The sequence below is a fragment of the Sapajus apella genome, unplaced genomic scaffold (genome assembly GCF_009761245.1).
Source record: "Sapajus apella isolate SASKATOON/1434 unplaced genomic scaffold, GSC_monkey_1.0 scaffold223, whole genome shotgun sequence".
NCBI lineage: Eukaryota > Metazoa > Chordata > Mammalia > Primates > Cebidae > Sapajus > Sapajus apella.
Genome location: NW_022437163.1, coordinates 92,017 through 109,629, shown reverse-complemented (window position 1 = coordinate 109,629; position 17,613 = coordinate 92,017). Strand labels below are relative to the sequence as shown.

At 40.2% G+C, this 17,613-nt stretch overlaps 1 protein-coding gene and 1 pseudogene across 9 annotated transcripts; both read right to left on the bottom strand.

Annotated features, from left to right (window-relative positions):
* Window positions 1-1,695: 1,695 nt before the first annotated feature.
* Window positions 1,696-17,413, bottom strand: ZNF596 (zinc finger protein 596). 8 transcript variants are annotated; one of them, XM_032271062.1, is made up of 7 exons: window positions 17,274-17,324; window positions 8,717-8,800; window positions 6,272-6,398; window positions 5,255-5,287; window positions 5,204-5,224; window positions 4,307-4,389; window positions 1,790-3,881 (listed from the first exon to the last, which is right to left on the bottom strand). In XM_032271062.1, the coding sequence occupies exons 2-7, from the start codon at window positions 8,729-8,731 to the stop codon at window positions 2,685-2,687; spliced, it is 1,476 nt and encodes a 491-aa protein (XP_032126953.1). In that variant the 5' UTR covers window positions 8,732-8,800; window positions 17,274-17,324; the 3' UTR covers window positions 1,790-2,684. The 8 variants fall into 8 exon arrangements, with proteins under 8 accessions (XP_032126949.1, XP_032126953.1, XP_032126951.1 ...); XM_032271058.1 differs by having other exon boundaries at window positions 1,696-3,881; window positions 5,204-5,287; window positions 17,274-17,413; XM_032271060.1 differs by having other exon boundaries at window positions 5,204-5,287; window positions 8,717-8,960; window positions 17,274-17,306.
* Window positions 13,999-17,295, bottom strand: LOC116544596 (annotated as a pseudogene). The gene has a single exon (XR_004265973.1). The product of XR_004265973.1 is annotated as an uncharacterized LOC116544596 (transcript).
* Window positions 17,414-17,613: the final 200 nt, after the last annotated feature.

Sequence of the window (17,613 nt, the reverse complement as noted above, 5' to 3'; positions counted from 1 at the left end):
ACAGCTGCTTTAAGGCATAAAGGCAGCCTGCTCAGACAAGGTTTTCTGCGGCAGAATTCATGAGAAAGGGGAGAGTCAATGATGTTTCACATTCACACTGGTTTGAAAATTAACATCATGGGAAGATAAAGTCCCAGAATAAGACAGCCTATCTAGCATGAGGAAAAATAAGCTAAAATTTTTGTTTTGTGCAAAATAGTGGGGCTTGTGCTTCCTGGTAGGATGGAGTGAATAAAGATGAAACAAAAATAGAAAAACAAAAGAACAGATTCATTTAAAGTGTAAGTTTTAAAGGCCAGAGAGGAATACACAAGATAAGATTCCATAAATAAAAGAGCCCTTGTTAGGAGAAGTGAGAATATTAAACATTTACACACAAAACAGAAAGATTGTTAAAGAAAAGCCCATGGCAACAAAAATCTCTATGTTATGAGACTCAAACCTGATTCTGGGAGATACTCATGCAAACTTAACCACAATTATCCAGCACTGCCAATTTTTAGTTAAGTAGATTTTATTTGTAATTAGTTTTATTTTTACAATGTTAAATTTTATATTGCCTATAGTTATCAATACTGTATTATATACTTAAAAATTTGCTACAGGTTGTTATATAAGTGGTTTTATCACAAAGAAAACAATGATAAATGAGGGAGGAAACTTTTGGAGAGGATGAATGTTTGTGGCAAAGATGATAATGATGGCTTCATGGGCTTATCCTTATCTCTAAACACATTAAGTTGTATACATTAAATTACAACAGCTTTTGTCAGTTACATGGATAAAGTCGTTTAAAAACAAAACAGGAGAATCTATGCACCATAAGACTATACTTATAAAGTGAGTCTTTCATAATCTATGTTTTTTTTTGTTTTTGTTTTTTGTTTTTTTTGAGACAGTCTCACTCCATCACCAGGTGTCAGGCTGGAGTGCAGTGGCGCAACCTTGGCTCACTGCAACCGCCAGCTCACTGCAACATCCGCCTCCCAGATTCAAGCAATTCTCCTGCCTCAGCCTCCCCGAGTAGCTGGGACTACAGGTGCGCGCCACCACGCCTAGCTAATTTTTTTTGTATTTTTAGTAGAGATGGGGTTTCACCATGTTGGCCAGGATGGTCTCGATCTCTTGGCCTCGTGATCTGCCCACCTTGGCCTCCCAAAGTGCTGAGATTACAGGCGTGAGCCACCACGCCTGGCCTCATAATCCATGTTTGTTTTAATCATTACCATGTATGTATATACCACTAATATAGTTAAGACACATAATTTTTTGTTCTATGTGTGTTCATTCCATTGAATGTCACTGTCTTTTTGTTTTGAGCCAGAGTCTCACTCTGTTACCCAGGCTGAAGTGGCTTGCAGTGGCATGATCTTTGCTCACTGCAAGCTCCACCTCCCAGGTTCAAGTGATTCTCCTGCCTCAGCCTCCTAACTACTCTACAATCATACACCACCATGCCCAACTGATTTTGTATTTTTAGTAGAGATGGGGTTTCACCATGTTGGCCATGCTGGTGTTGAACTCTCAACCTCAAGGATCCACCCACTTCAGCCTCCCAAAGTGCTGAGATTACAGGTGTGACCCACCATGAAGGGTCTTATTTTCTAATTGACCCTAATCTATGCATTTAAAACTGAATTAAAAACCTAGAGTTTAATCAACCTATTATTTAGCAACAACACTTAATGCTTGCACTTTTGATAGTACTAATTTAGTCTTATTACTTCTTACATAATTCCACATTCAGTATTCCCAGGTTATTTCAGAATTGTACATTTCATCCTACATATTTTCAGTAGAAAGCCTTTGTCCAAAATTATACTTTTTTTTCCTCAAGCATATGCTTGATGGTTTTATTTCTTGTATCCCAGCTATACATCTCTTAAATGGCTTTTTAGAGTTTTCTTTCCTGTATGACTTTTTTTGACATAAAAGCTGCCTGAAGATTTTCCCACTATCATGTCAAGATTGTTTTCTCAGTGGAAAAATGCTGTTTTTGATTAAGGAATGAGTAATTTACGGAGAACTACCCTCCATTCATGACATTGTGAGTTCTACCGCATGTGAATGCTGGTCTATCATACAAGTGCTGCTCTATTAAGAAAAGGATTTCTCACAAGTTTTCATGGAATAACTTCTCCACTACGAGTTTCTGGAATTGTTCAAGAACCTTCATCCACCTAATAAAAAATATTTCCATATATTTACTGTTTTATCAGTTACCTGATAATGAATTTTCTGGCAAACACCAAAATTGGTGCTTAGCTGAATGAGAGTGCATAGCAATTACAGACATATGGTTTTTCTCCTGTGGATTTTACTCATTTGTTTAAAGGGTAAATTAATAATGAAGGCATTTTCACATTGATGACAGGCATAGAATTTCTCTGACATGATTTCTCCTCTTTGTCTAACAGTTAGAGCTGTGGATGAAGATTCCTCCATATTCCTTTGATCTATAGTTTCATTCTCTCATGTTGTATATGGTCAGCCCAGAGTCTGAAGTTTGTGCCATATAGATGAAATACATATGGATTCTTTCTACCTTGAATTTAGGTAGAACAAAGTGGAAATTTATAAATAAAGTCTTTTCCACACTGATTACAAACATAATGTTCCTGTAATATGTTAGTACTCTCGTGTATTTAGTGTTAATGCTATGACTGATGACTCTTAAATATTCATTACTTTTTAGTGTGAGTTCTCTCATGCTGTCTAAGGTTAAAAAATTTACTAAAGGCTTTTCCACATAGAGGACAAACATATGGTTTCTCTCCGGTGTGAACTCTCTTATGAAGTCTAAAGTTATAACTTCTATTGAAGGCTTTACCACATATATTGCATTCATATGGTTTCTCTCCAGTGTGAGTTTTCTCATGTCGTCTAAGGACAGAAGAGTGATTGAAGGCTTTTCCACAGAGATGGCATTGATATGGTTTTTCTCCAGAGTGAGTTCTCTCATGTCGCCTAAGGTCAGAAGATTCAGTGAAGGCTTTCCTGCATATATGACACTCAAATGGTTTCTCTCCAGTGTGAGTTCTCTCATGTCGTTTAAGCACAGATGATTCAGTGAAGGCTTTCCCACATAGATGACATCCATGTGGTTTCTCTCCATTGTGACTTCGCTCATGTTGTCTAAGGTGAGAACAATGAGAGAAGGCCTTTCCACATAGATGACATTCATATGGTTTCTCTCCATTGTGAGTTCTCTCATGTTGTCGAAGGTAAGAACATTTACTGAAGGCCTTCCCACATAGATGACACCCATATGGTTTATCTCCTAAGTGAGTTTTCTCATGCTTTCTAAGGTCAGAGCAATGAGTGAAGGCTTTCCCACACAGATGGCATATCTGTGCTTTCTCTCTAGTGTGAATTATCTCATGTCGTCTAAGGTTAGAACTTTTACTGAATGCTTTCCCACATAGATGACATCCATATGGTTTCTCTCCAGTGTGAGTTCTCTCATGTTTTCGAAGATCAGAGCAATGAGTAAAGGCTTTCCCACACAGATCACATCTGTGTGGTTTCTCTCCAGTGTGAATCATCTCATGTCGCCTAAGATTTGAATTTTTGCTGAAGGTTTTCCCACACACATGACATTCCAAAGTTATCTCTCTAGTTTGAGTCACATTGTGTGGTCTAAGGTCAGAGCTTTGCATAAAGGCATAATCAAATAGATGACTTACATATGATTTATACCTAGTGTAAATTTGCTTGTGTTGATCAAAGGATAACTGGTTACTGAAGGTTTTCCCAAACATTTTGCTTACAAAGTGTTTCTTACTCATGTAAGTAACCATATTTTGAGTCAATGGTATATGTTGAGTGAAATCTTCTCTTAAATCATTACATAGAAAAGGATCATCTTGAGTATGAGATCTCTGGTTTGGGGAAGGAAATGAAAGGCTATTAAAGTATTTATCCATACTCATCCATTCATTACTTCATTTCTCTACATATTAATTCTAGAATAATCATTCAGTAGTAGACTCCAGTTACAATTGTTCCTGTATTATGTAACTGCATGTAGAGTTTTTCTGTTGTAGTATCCCAATGAAGAGCTATCTGACTTGTTAAGACTTTATCATGTTTGAAAATTTCAGTGCCTAGTCCTGTTTATATAACTGTTCTGTTCTAAGGCCTCATGTTATGGTTTTGATTTCAAGTTAATTTCTTCACTAAATCCAAACTAAAACTTTCTGCTGGGACAGCTTTGAGTACAGTCAGGTACCTGTACCAAATTCCAAACTTGTTCAATTTCCAGGTTTCTATTTGGAGGAACAGGGTTTGCATGCATAAAGCTTACCATTGTGCTGATGGTTGATGTGTCCTTCTGATCAATATGCTGAATGAATGGTATTTCTTGATGTTTAATGTCACCTTCTTTACCTGAAATAAATGAAAAAAAAAAAAGATGCTATATAGGCATTAGGGGAATAACAATGTTAAATAGTTGTGAAGTCCATTTGAGTGTCTCAAATACATAAAGACAAGGAAAGCATGTCAAATTAACAATACTTTAAGGAGAAGAGTATTATAGAACATTGACTACTGACATTTTTAGCATATAAAAAATTAAGAAGGCAAGTTGAAGAAGGAAGAAAAATTTTGAAAGAAGAGGACCATTTCAAAATGCCATTATGTGAGAGTTTAACTCAAATAAGTTCACAAATATCCCCTTTACAAAAGCCAAAGACAATGACAGAGAGATACTTGGATAAAAATTGATACCTACGAAGTATAATGACAATATCTGAGAAATGTTTCCCTTAAGCTTTTGCCTACATTTCAAAAACACTGCAAATTTAAGAAACCTTCCAGCTGGGCAAGGTGGCTCATGCCTGTAATCCCAGCACTTTGGGAGGCTGAGGCGGGTGGATTTCTTGAGATCAGGAGTTTGAGACCAGCTTGGCCAACATGCTGAAACCCCCTCTACTAAAAATAGAAAAAAAATTAGCTGGGTGTGGTGGTACACACCTGTAGTCCTAGCTACTTAGGTGGCTGAGGCAAGAGAATCACTTGAACCTGGGAGGGAGAGGTTGCAGTGAGCTGAGACTGCACCACTGCACTCCAGCCTGGGTGACAGAGTGAGATTCCATCACAAAAAAACCCCAGAAATCTCCCTTTGGCAACTGTTGGGACCTACTCACTCACTGGCCAAATTCCTCCTCTTCCTATTGAGGCACTGTTTCTTATAGCTCACCTTGCGGTAAGCGTATTCCTTGTGTTGAAAGTTTCTCTACTTGCTCCAAATGGGAAAACACAACTGATTTGCAGAATTGATTGCCTGTTTTTGGGAAAAAGACACATGGATTTTGAGTTCTATGCTGACAACTGTACATGGTTATCAAGTACAGGGCAGGCTACTGGAAAGGGTAAGATAGCCATTGGAGATCAGCCTGGGAAGAGTACCTTGAAGACAACATTGACAGTCCTTCATGAGCAAAGGGAAAACCTCTTGAACTTGTTCCCAGACATAAAAGACCTGTAATTGCTGATGTCCATGCCTAACTTGAAAGATGTATTGCAGAATCTGGAGTATTTTCAATCAGTGAGAAATCACCGGTTTTCACAGTGTTTGATATTATATTAAAAAATAATCTGATTGGGCCTGGTGGCTCATGCCTGTAATCCCAGCACTCTGGGAGACTAAGGTGGGCAGATCACAAGGTCAAGAGATTGAGACCAACTGGCCAACATGGTAAAACCCCATCTCTACTAAAAACAAAAAACTTAGCTGGGCATGGTAGCATGTACATGTAGGCCCAGTTACTTGGGAGGCTGAGACAGGAGAATTGCTTCAACCCGGGAGGCGGAGGTTGCAGTGATCCAAGATTGTGCCATTGCACCCCAGCCTGGCGACGGAGTGAGACTCCATCTCAAAAAAAATTCAGTAAACACTAGCTGCAGCAGAACAATCTAGGTTCTGTGCAGAACAGTCCCTATGATAGAGTAATTATTTTAATTATGCATTCAAAAGCAGGGTATTCCCATTTTCTGAGTTTGGGAGAGTGAAGAGTAAGAAGGATGTGAAATTGTGGTCGAAAGATGACATTCTAGAGAGATGACAATATAAGTCAATCAATGTAAGTGAAAAGGAAGCAAATGGCTGTCAGGTAGTTGTGAGAGTTATAAAAGGATCAAGGCAGAGGGTGAAGTGATAGATGAGAAAGCTGTTCTGGACACATGTAGAATGAACAAATCAATCAGTAAAAAATGGGTGAGTGAATGAATACATATATACATACACAATAAACATAAGGAGACTTACCAATAGAGACCAGATGACTGATGTTCTCCAACATCACATCTCGAAACAGCTTTCTCTGGGAAGTGTCCAACAGGGCCCACTCTTCCCGAGTGAAGTCTACAACTATATCCTCAAAGGTCATGGAATCCTAAAACATTATGGACATTCTACTTCAAACAGTGCTATCTTTGCCAATGTTCAGTGGAGCATGATCAAAGTGACTGTATTAAGGAAGTGTGGGTGGTATGAACAGAAAACTCAAACAGTGTTTGGGGTTCCTGTCCCTGTCCCATTGCTTTAAATGTGAATTAGGAGTCTGGCTTTCAGATATACACAGACAGAAAACTTCACATAGAGAAAAATCACATGAAGTGTGGCATATAACCTGAAGATTTCCCAATAGACTTCTAAGTATAACTTCCAGATACTAATTATAAAATCTGCATTTAGAAATTTAGAACTAAAATTCTCCTCTCCACCACCTTCATGAAAATCCATAGACTCATCACAAAGGAAGCAGTATTCATAATTTGTCATTTTTGTTTTTTGAGATGGAGTCTTGCTCTTGTCACCTGGGCTGGAGTTCAGTAGCATGATCTTGGCTCACTGCAGCCTCTGCCTCCCAGGTTCAAGCTATTCTCCTGCCTCAGCCTCCTGAGTAGCTGGGATTATAGGCACCTACCACCACACTCAGCTAATTTTTGTATTTTTAGTAGAGATGGGGTTTTAGGGTTTTAGGGTTGGCCAGGCTGGTCTCGAACTCCTGACCTCATGATCCGCCCACCTCAGCCTCCCAAAGTGCTGGGATTAGAGGTGTGAGCCACCATACCTGGCCTGCTTTGTCACATTTTAATCATGACTATAGTTAGATATTCCCCTACGAGAACTCAGTGTCCTCAAGAATAAAGACCTGTTAGGAGTTGCAAAAGATCCAGTAAGGTCATATGTAAGGTGGTTCCTATGTATCAAACATTTTTAGATACAAGGTACAAATATATTATTCATGAAATGACTGAGAACACTCAGTTGACTGAACAACTTTCATACAGAACTTGATATCAGCAGATGCAGCTTCTTTTTTGTTTTGAGCCAGTCTCAAAACATGGATAAGGATGAATGGCTCAGCAGCACAAGCGAGGGGCTCTAAAATTTGAGTACTGAAAGATGGTCTCATCCTGACACTTTCCATGGTCTGAGGACTTCCTGTCTCAGTTTCCTCTGGGACCTCCAAACACCAGGTGATATGGTTTGGCTCTGTGTTCCCACCCAAATCTTATCTTGCATTGTAATCCCCACATGTTAGCGGAGGGCCTGGTGGGAGGTGACTTAATCAAGGTGGTGAACTTCCCCCTTGCTGTTCTCATGATAGTGAGTTCTCAGTAGATCTGAAGGTTTAAAAGTTTGTGTCATTTCCCAATTTGGTCTCTCTTTCCTACTGCCTTATGAAGATGGTGCTTGCTTCCCCTTTTACCATGATTGTACGTTTCTTGAGGCCTCCCAGTCATGCTTCCTGTTAAGCCTACAGAAGCGTCAGTCAAGTAAATCTCTTTTCTTCATAAATTATCCAATCTCAGGTAGTTCTCTATAGCAGTGTAAACACAGACTAATGCACTAAGTACCATTTTCTTTTGTTTCTTCATGTTGTCTCTATATTTATGAGTAAAAAATATCATTTGATGTTCTGGTCTCTCCAGTTTAAAAATTTCCTCAGGGTTTTAAATGTACTATTTCCTATATTCCATCACTTAATGCACAAACAAAATTAAAGAAATAACACTCTAGCTGCTTCCACTTATCAAATTTGATACATTGCTTCCAGTTATCAAATTTGATTTGAGGTTAATATGGGGACAAGGGTAATAAGAATTTTAGTTTTCTTTTTTAAGTTTTTCAAAGGCACACATATATTCTATCAAAACATTAAGATTTTTAGATAGGAAAAATAAATACATAATTCCTCATTGTCAGAGAACCCTATCTGCTTTCACTTTAAGTTAAACAGGCCTCCCCTAGCACGGCTGAAATACTAGATTAATTGAGCTCACTTGGAAAACAACTGCCTTGTATGAGCTAACACATTCTGTTCTCATTTTCACCACCTACCCTCACTATATTCTCAAGCCCACTCCTGCCAATAACATGGGTATGAGTGAATTTATTTCCCCAATGAGGCCATGAGAGGCTGGTAATGAATGATTTCCCTGAAACTGGATGAGAGAAACAAAAACTTCTCACGTCTCTTTTAAGAATATATAGCCTTAGTAGAGGCCAGATGCCTTACTGTATTGTTCAAAGGAGATTATTTCTTGATGACTCTTTGAGCCAATGTAACCATTCCAAAGCCCTGGGGACTCTCAATTGGAGCTCCTTGAGTACACTTAGAACATTCATGTTAATAAGATGAATCTGTCCATAGGCTGGTAACAGGGGTACATATTTCAGTAGAAAGAGGAATTTCCCACTCACCTGTGATGGCATCATACTAGTTCAGCCACCAACTGTATTCCTCTGGGTTTTCACTCACACCATCCAAGCACTAAGAAGACAAATCTGAGCAAGAAGAAACCATGATACTCCAGTTTTGCTTACAACATCTGTCCCAAAGCCAGGAGCCCCAGTCCAACCAACAAGGACATGCAGTGGGTGGGGGGTGGGTTGGGTTGGTGTCTCTCCTCTTCCAGGGTCAGAAGGAAGAGAATTACTATTCTTGCTAAGAGAGATAAAAACACCTTGATTTTAGAGCTAGACATATGAAAATCATTGAGTTTCATATGCTACCTAGCCCATGGAATTCTGAAATGTTCAATTCCCTCTGATTCCAAATCCTAAGAATCCCTGAATCATGTAGATTGTGGTTGCCACCTACAGATAAATACTGGAATTTCTCTGATTTACTTATTCTTGGTTTGTGTGCTTGCAGGCTTTCCCCACATGCATCTCAGCCCTCAGGAGCTTCCCTCCATTCCTTCTCCCTTCCACTGGTCCTCTGGATACACTTGTTCTGAACGATTCTCCCTTCCATGTGAGGCTTCTAGAAATACCACTCCCTCAAGTCTGACCTTTAGATGAATTCATGCTGAATTTATCTACCAAGCAGCTTTAAATCTCATTTATGATGGTGGATACCTTAAAAGACACACTTTACAAAGTGACATACCTTACAAGAAATGCTAAAGGCAGTTCTTCAAGTTGAATGAAAGGACACGAACAACATGAACACATGAACATATATGTGACATTGTTATTCATAAGAAATACATAGTTTGGTTTTCATCCCCAGTTTCTGGCATAGAGCCCCCTCAAAATCCTTGCAATTTCCTAAGGAATAGAGTTGCTAGGAGAAGTCTTTGTTCTAGTTGGTCTTTGACTTTGGTTCCCAACACAGAGATTGTAATGCCTTGGAATTTCATGGGTTATAGGAGTGTCTTTTGTTCTAATGAGACAATTATTGGGCTCTAACATGGGGGGCAATTACCTGAAAGACCAAGACATGACTAGAAGCCTGGAACATACAGTCCCACCCCCTATCCTCTGTGAAAGGGACAGCGGCTGGAGATTGAGTTGATAACAATTATACATACTAGATGAACACTTCATAAAAATCCCTGAATGATGGGATTCAAAAAGGTTCCTGGTAGGTGAAGAACACATTCACATGCGGAAAGAATGGCACATCTCAACTCCATGGAGACAGAATTTCTAAACCTAGGACCCTTCCAAATCTTGCTGTATATAACTCTTCAGCTGGCTGTTCATTGTAATCTTTAAAATGTCCTCTGCAATAAACCAGCAATACTAAGTAAACTTTTCCCCTGGGTTCTGTGAGCTGCTAAACTCTAGCAAATCTAACATAAGAAGGAGTTCTTGCTGGGTGTGGTGGTTCAAGCCTGTAATCCCAACACTTTGGGAGGCTGAGGCAGAAGGATCACCTGTGGTGAGGAGTTCAAAACCAGCCTGGCCAACATAGTGAACCCCTGTCTGTACTAAAACTACAGAAATTAGCTGGGCCTGGTGGCAGGCGCCTATAATCCCAGCTAATCGGGAGGCTGTGGCACAAGAATTGCTTGAACCAGGGAGGTGGAGGTTGCAGTGAGCCAAGATCGCACCACTGCACTCCAGCCTGGGCGACAGGGCACGACTCTGCAAGAGCAAGTCTCCGGAAAAAAAAAAGAAAGACACACACATACACACACAAACAGAAGTTCTTAGGAACCTCAAATTTTTAGCAAAGTCAGACAGAGGCTCTTCACTTTTTAAAACATTATTTTTATTTTTTGACTCTTCCGATTGCATAATTTCAAATGATCTGTCTTTGAGTTCACTGGTTCTTTCTTTTGCTTGATAAAGTCTGCTCTTGAGACCCTGTATTGATTGAGTTCAGTTACTGTATTCTTCAGCCCTAGAATCTGTATTGCAATGGTGCAATATCGGCTCACTGCAACCTCCACCTCCTAGGTTCAAGCAATTCTCCTGCCTCAGCCTCCTGAGTAGCTGCGATTATAGGTGCCCACCACCAAGCCTGGCTAATTTTTTTTTTTTTTTTTTGTATTTTTGTAGAGATGGGGTTTCACCATGTTGGCCAGGCTGGTCTTGAACTTCTGGCCTCAAGTGGTCCACCCAACTTGGCCTCCCAAAGTGCTGGGATTACAAGTATGAGCCATCACACCCAGCCAGATACTTCCATTTCTTTATGGTCAATTATTGTAGATTAATTTTGTTCCTTCAGTAAGGTCACATCTCCTTGATTTTTCAAGGTTGCATAACATCTCCTAGTCTAATAGAGCTGGGCCACTTGCAATAAGATCCCTCTGTTTTTCCTTAGAGCTTTGCTCTGATAGCCTGGTATACTAAATTCATACTTTGTTACTGTCCTTTCCTCCACTAGCTTACATATTCTCCTGGGAGATAAGTCTAAGGGGTCTGTTCCTTTTACCAGTCTCACAGAACCATGGGGGCCACCATAAATCTTCACGTAAGCCTCCTCAAAATTGTCTACTTTGGCTCAGGAGTATAGGAGTCACACTGCAGAAAACGGAGGTATAAGAACATCCATGGCCCCTGTGAGCTTCTAAATATCCACAGGCATCAGGAAACATGGATGTTAGACTGGAAGGTGTGCAAAGCATGACCCATCCTCATGGGCAATCTCAGGATTCTCTAAGTCCTCCAAGAAGCCCAGAAATGGCTTATGTGGGCCTGGGTCACCCCTGCCAGCAGGGAGTAGTACTAAGGTTGAGATCCACCAAGGGCCACAGCTGAGTTATGTCAAATGAGATGTCTAGACCTCAAGGAGCCTAGAAGGACAGATGACAGAAGCTCAGCCAGGCTCTGGGTATTAAAATAGTGCTAGGGGCTTAAGGTATGTTTTTGGTGGATCTGCTACATGTATATCTTGGATCTGGAGTCCAGCCCATAATCCTAGCAAAAATTAAACACCAAATATGATATTCACAAAAGTGTAATACATAAGTAGAACATCTAAATTCAAAGGGAAATTGCTAATTCCACAAACACGATAGTGGAATTTAATAACAAAAGCACATATATGTAAATAGTAAATATAAATTGTACATTTATCTGAGTTCTAAAGATTTTTTTTTCTGCCTCAGTACAGTAGTAGGTATATTATCACCAGTAAAATCAAAGAAGTATTTCAATTACATTCATGATATTAATAAGTATTAAAAATGAAAGTACGCAAAACCATGAAATTAAGGCTATGGGTGTGATCTTCAAGAAATGTAAAACTTTAAAAACACTCGTAAATCAAGAGAAAGAAAAAGAAAACAGGAGTTATTGGACTTTCCAAATTGTTACAAATTCAGTAGATATTAATAAATGTTAAAAAGATCAAGGAATTAAATACTAAAAGAATGTAATGAATGAACAGATTTGACAGAAATCAATATTTGAAAAGTTTTGAGAGCAAAATCATGAAACTGAGAAGACCCATGGGGGAAAGAAAAAAAACACTGGTAAATAAAAGAGACTGTATTGGCCGGGCGCGGTGGCTCAAGCCTGTAATCCCAGCACTTTGGGAGGCCGAGGCGGGTGGATCACGAGGTTGAGAGATCAAGACCATCCTGGTCAACATGGTGAAACCCCGTGTCTACTAAAACTACAAAAAATTAGCTGGGCATGGTGGCGCGTGCCTGTAGTCCCAGCTACTCAGGAGGCTGAGGCAGGAGAATTGCCTGAACCCAGGAGGCGGAGGTTGCAGTGAGCCGAGATCGCGCCATTGCACCCCAACCTGGGTAACAAGAGCGAAACTCTGTCTCAAAAAAAAAAGAGACTGTATTTATTTAAAAGCAGTAATTTAAAATGTAAGAAATGGGAAGAATTATATTCTCACATAAATATATAAAATAAATTAATTTTCAAGAAAACAGTAAAATCTTTCAGTCATAAATAGCAGAAAAATCTGATCAGCCAATTTTATTATTTAAAGTATATATCCGAGTTTAACTGTAAAAGTGATTTGCGAGAGTTCTCACATGTCAAATCACTTATAGTTCCTTTGTATTGTAAATTCTTTTGAAGGTAAAAAGCCTGTTCTCCTAAGTTTATTATGCTACTCAAAATGAACATAAATGCAAAAATAACTAGAAATTTAACCAACAATCTTCATTAATTACACTTGCAAAAATCATTATTACAATTTTAGCCATTTAGCTATTTATTTTGGTCACCTGGCCATTACTGGTTTGGTTAAATAATGACAGAGCATTGTGAAGCGAAGTTTATTGCAATAATAAAAGATGATTCCATACTAGAAAACCTAATATTTCCATATAGAAATTTTAAAAATTAAAAAAAAAATCACATCAATAGATCCTTGAAAAAACATTTTTAAGTAATCTAAATCTTTAAAAATAATTTAAAATCTTTAAAAATCATATCAAATTGGGGGCAATAATTCTTCTTAATCAAGAAGATTTCAACGAATATATTCGGCAGTTAACAAAAGAACCATTTCCACTAAAGGTAAGGCTGGTAAAAGGAGGCTGGCTGGTGCTGATGCCATTTCCCACTGCACAGGATGCCTGAGGTGGGACCAAAACAAGAGGGAAAGGAGAGGGACTATAAAAATGGACTCAAAGAGCTGAAACTGTAGTTATTCTCAGATAATGTGACTGTAAACTTGGAAAAAGTAGACTGCGCTTTAATTATCAACACTAATAAGAACATTTAATAAGTGGGCACTTCTATTCTGAATATATTGAAATCAGTATTTCCTGTTTAGTAACATTAATCCTTAAATGAAGCAAACATACAAAATCATTATCTATTTACAACAGCAAAATGTTATGAGTACCATTTGAAATAAATTTGTAGACCCACGTAAAGAAATTTTAAAATTTACTGAGGACATAAAAATGACATGAATGAAGCCCAAAATCTTATTAGATTGGAGGACACAGTGACATAAAACCCCAGTGAATGCAGACTCAGGGCAACCTAGACTTAAAAGTCACATGTGGTCTTCCACATGAAAAAAATTACAATTAGTCTAAAAGTCATTTTGTCTAAATTTTGATTTTTGTTGAGGATACTGTCATAATAATTGTGAAAAGAAAAAAAAAGTAAACCTATGTTATTTGGAAATTTAAAATAAGTCATACAAATATTTATACAATATTAAACAATATCATAAGCAGACTGAATAAAACATAATATTTTATCATATAAAATAGCTTATGTCTTACTGAGGAAAATATAAAATCAAAGGGCATAAAGGAAGGATCTGGTTTTACTGCAGAAACATTATAAGACACCAAAGTGAGAGTGAGTGAGAGAGAGAGAGAGAGAGAGAGAGAGAGAGAACATAGAATGGAAAATAGCCTCTACTATACATCAAAAATGAGTCACGTAAAAAATCCATTTTACATATATGTCTACCATAAAATTTATTCAGCCTCACAATTACTTTGTGAATTGGAAATAAAATGAGTTGTTGTTTTATCCAAATCCACAAAAGCATACGTAAAGTATCAAGCTCTGGTTAAAGTAGTAGATGAACTTTATGTGCTAGTGGTAGGTAAGAATATTTATACAGTTTGTGGGCTGCATCTTGCTAGAATATATTACAATACAAAATGCACCATTTATATGCCCTGCGATCAAACCACCAACTTACCCAAGGTGGAGGAACCCTCAGACATTTGCAGAGAAGTCAGTGTGCTAGAAAGCATTCTTTACAAATCTGTGAACATCAAGGTCTCCTTGGAACAGATGTGCTGTTAACAATTCCCAAAACTCCCTACTGTTAGACACTTAGGTTGATTCCATTTTTAAGAAACAATTACTGAATAAAACACACTCCATCGTGTGGATGAAATGTCACCTGAATTTGTCATAGCTATCATTTTCTAAACTCTCCCTTATAATCCAAATTATCAATATTTTGAGGCCAGATCCAGACTGATTCATTGTTTTAGGCTTCCAATGCATTATACAATCAGGCAGAACAAGTTTCCTCTTATCAATCTTCTTTTCCAGGATTTGTCAGATATTCCTGATATTAATTCACTACTAATATGCACAGTTTCTCTAATCATAGTTCACAAACATCTGATAGTGCATCATCCCTAAACGATCCATACTGGCCTCACTGACACCATGGGCCTACTTCCCATCTGTAATCTATGTCTGGGTGTGAAGCCCTTCCCATATGATCCCCCAAATGTAACTTCACAAGTTCGAATTCACTGGGTTACAGTGTGATAGTGTGAAGATTGGAGGGGATTAAGGGAAGGCTGTGGGTGAGTTAGGAAATGTGTTAGGCAGGGTCAGAGATTAGCACATCCTAAAAACAGCATTTAAGGAGGAAGATGACAGAACAATCAATGAATAACATGACTTTTTCCAGTGAAAGTGCCATTTCTAATCGTTTTCCACTTTTCTTCTCCGAGCTTCTTTCTTAGGTAAGATCCGTCTTGAGAAGTCACTGGTGAGTATTAGGAACATGCATTTCAGGACTTCCAAGCAACATACCCTTGTCTTTTCCCACAATCACATATATGGGGGCAGAACTCAACATGTTAAAAAGACAATTTTCTGCTTTTCACTGAACCTCCAGGAATTCAGGACAATAAACTTCTACACGGAGACCAACAGGTGAGTTCTTCTGACCCTTCCTTCATAACACCCTTCTTCCCTAGTGAAGTCCACAAACACCCTTACATGGCAGCTGTGGGTACACAAACTGGTTCCACCCCTTTTAGTCATAGAGCCTGAAGTCTTTGCTAGTACCTGCTGAGCACAGGGTCATGGGTGAGAACAGGCAAGGCTTTTTCTTTCTCTGGTTCCTGAGCTTCCCAGGCTTTCTCTCATTTCTGGATCTTAAATACCCAAATCCCACTGCCCTTTCTCCTTCAAGCTTCCTTCCCAGAACCAACACCTCCTCCTCATTAGAAAGATAGCTATGTTCTGTGCTTACTTTAAAGTCTTGTCGTGGGGCAAGTGGAAAGGTGAACAGAAGTCAGGAGAGAGTAAACAGCATCAGAGTAAACAGGAATGACATAATTTGGATGCGATAGTGGGAGTTTTCCCTTATCATCCCTGCTCCCCTAATGATTTCAGATCATATTTCACACACTTAAGTAAGAGCAATTTGTCTTTCATGGTTTTAATCATATTGATTAAAAGTATTTGTCTTTTCCAGAACATCACATTAAGTCATCCAAAAACATAAAAATTGAAAATATCTAATTGTTGGAACAGAAAAATATAAAAAGTTCAGCTTTGGAAATACCTTTGAGCAATGTATTCATTATGAACAGATGGAATCTGTTGGAACAAAGTTCTAGGACAATCTAGCCCAACCTGCAATATTTGCAGAAAATGGCACAAAGAAAACTTGATACTTATACTTAGTTGGGAACTTTATCCCACAGCCATTAAATACAAAGATCATACAAAGGAAGGGAGGAAGCTGTTGAATATTAAACTAACTCAAATCATCAATATCCTTACGAAGTGCACACTGAATTAGTGTAAAAGTATTTATTAAACAACAAAAAGTATTTTCAATATATAATTAAGACTGAAAAGTATTGAGGTCTCTTAATCTTAACCTGACAATAAATTTAAAAGGGAAAGTAATTTGGAAATCAGAAAACCATCTAAGGAATTTGGGAATTAGGCTTCTGCTGCCCCCTCTGCTAGTGATGGTCAAGGCCTTCTCATTGTTTCCTGCCCTCCTTCACATCTCTGCTGATTCCCGTCTTGACTATTTCCATTCACCTCGCTACTTCTTGCTCAGGTCACTCTCCTTCATTCTCAGTTTGTCTAAATTTTTCAGACCCATCCACTTCCCATCTTCTAAATTTCCTTCCCCCTTTCTTCCTCGCCGGCCCTACCTCTCTCTGCTGTTTTCTCCTCACTCCCCTGCCCATCTCGACACCCTCAGCGATGCAAAGAAGCCCATGCCAAGGAACAGCCCACTTCTAAGTGGGACATCGGAAAGGTAAACACCCGACAGTCACTGCCAGTGGGAGGTGACTGTGCAGGACACGGGGTGTTACAGGGTTGGGCAGGTCCCCTCGCCCAGCCCCGGACTGAGGGTCCTGTCTGAGGCGGTGACCCCAAAGCCAGGGGTCTGCGGAGACGGAGGGCCTGGCCGAGGGGAGGAGGGGGAGTTACCTCAGGGAGGACCGGCGTCTGCCGAATCCCAGGCCTGCCCTGAGGGGCCGAGAGGGGCGAGTCTGGGGACGACGGGAGACAAGCCACGTGCCGAATGGGACCTGACGCCGCGCGGACAGGATGCGCTGACGGTGAAGAGAACTAGGGTGGAAGGGCCGGACGGGGACGACCTCAGTGACGGAGCCAGACAAGGACGCAGATCTCGCAGCTGAGCGACAGGCTTCGGAGCATTTCAGGGCGCCGCGGGGCTCCCCGCCGACGGGGGGGCGGTTGCCGAGCTTGTGACGTCCGCGGATACCCGCGGACCCCGAGAGCGGAGGACGGCGCGGGAAGGGGCCTGCATGGCATGGTTTGGCCACAAATACCGCAGCGCACTCACCCGAGCGGACCTGGGCTTCGGAGAATCCCTTTCCGGGTCAACAAAACACACCTCGCGCGAGGGGCGGGGCCCGTACGTGCAGTGGCGCGGAAACAAGGAGGCGGGGCCGGGCGGGGGCGGGGTCTCGGGCAGGGGCGGGGTCTCGGGCAGGGGCGGGGTCTCGGGCAGGGGCGGGGCGCATCCTGAGCTTCCGCCTCGCGGCGCGTTGTCCGCCCGTCCTGTCTCCCAGCCTGGCCGACAGCGCGTGTTTGCGTTCGGTTTCGTTTGGCGGCTTTCCGTGCACCCTGGGGCCGCGCTGCTTCCGGCCGACATCCTGTTAGGTAAGAGGCTCGTGAGGCTG

Excerpts from the sequence above, each read along its gene's own strand:
- ZNF596 (XM_032271058.1), bottom strand. Across the intron at positions 4,390-5,203 it reads AGGAATACGCTTACCGCAAG|GTAAAGAAGGTGACATTAAA; the intron begins GTGAGCTATAAG and ends CATTTATTTCAG. Across the intron at positions 3,882-4,306 it reads CATCAACCATCAGCACAATG|AGATCTCATACTCAAGATGA; the intron begins GTAAGCTTTATG and ends TCCCCAAACCAG.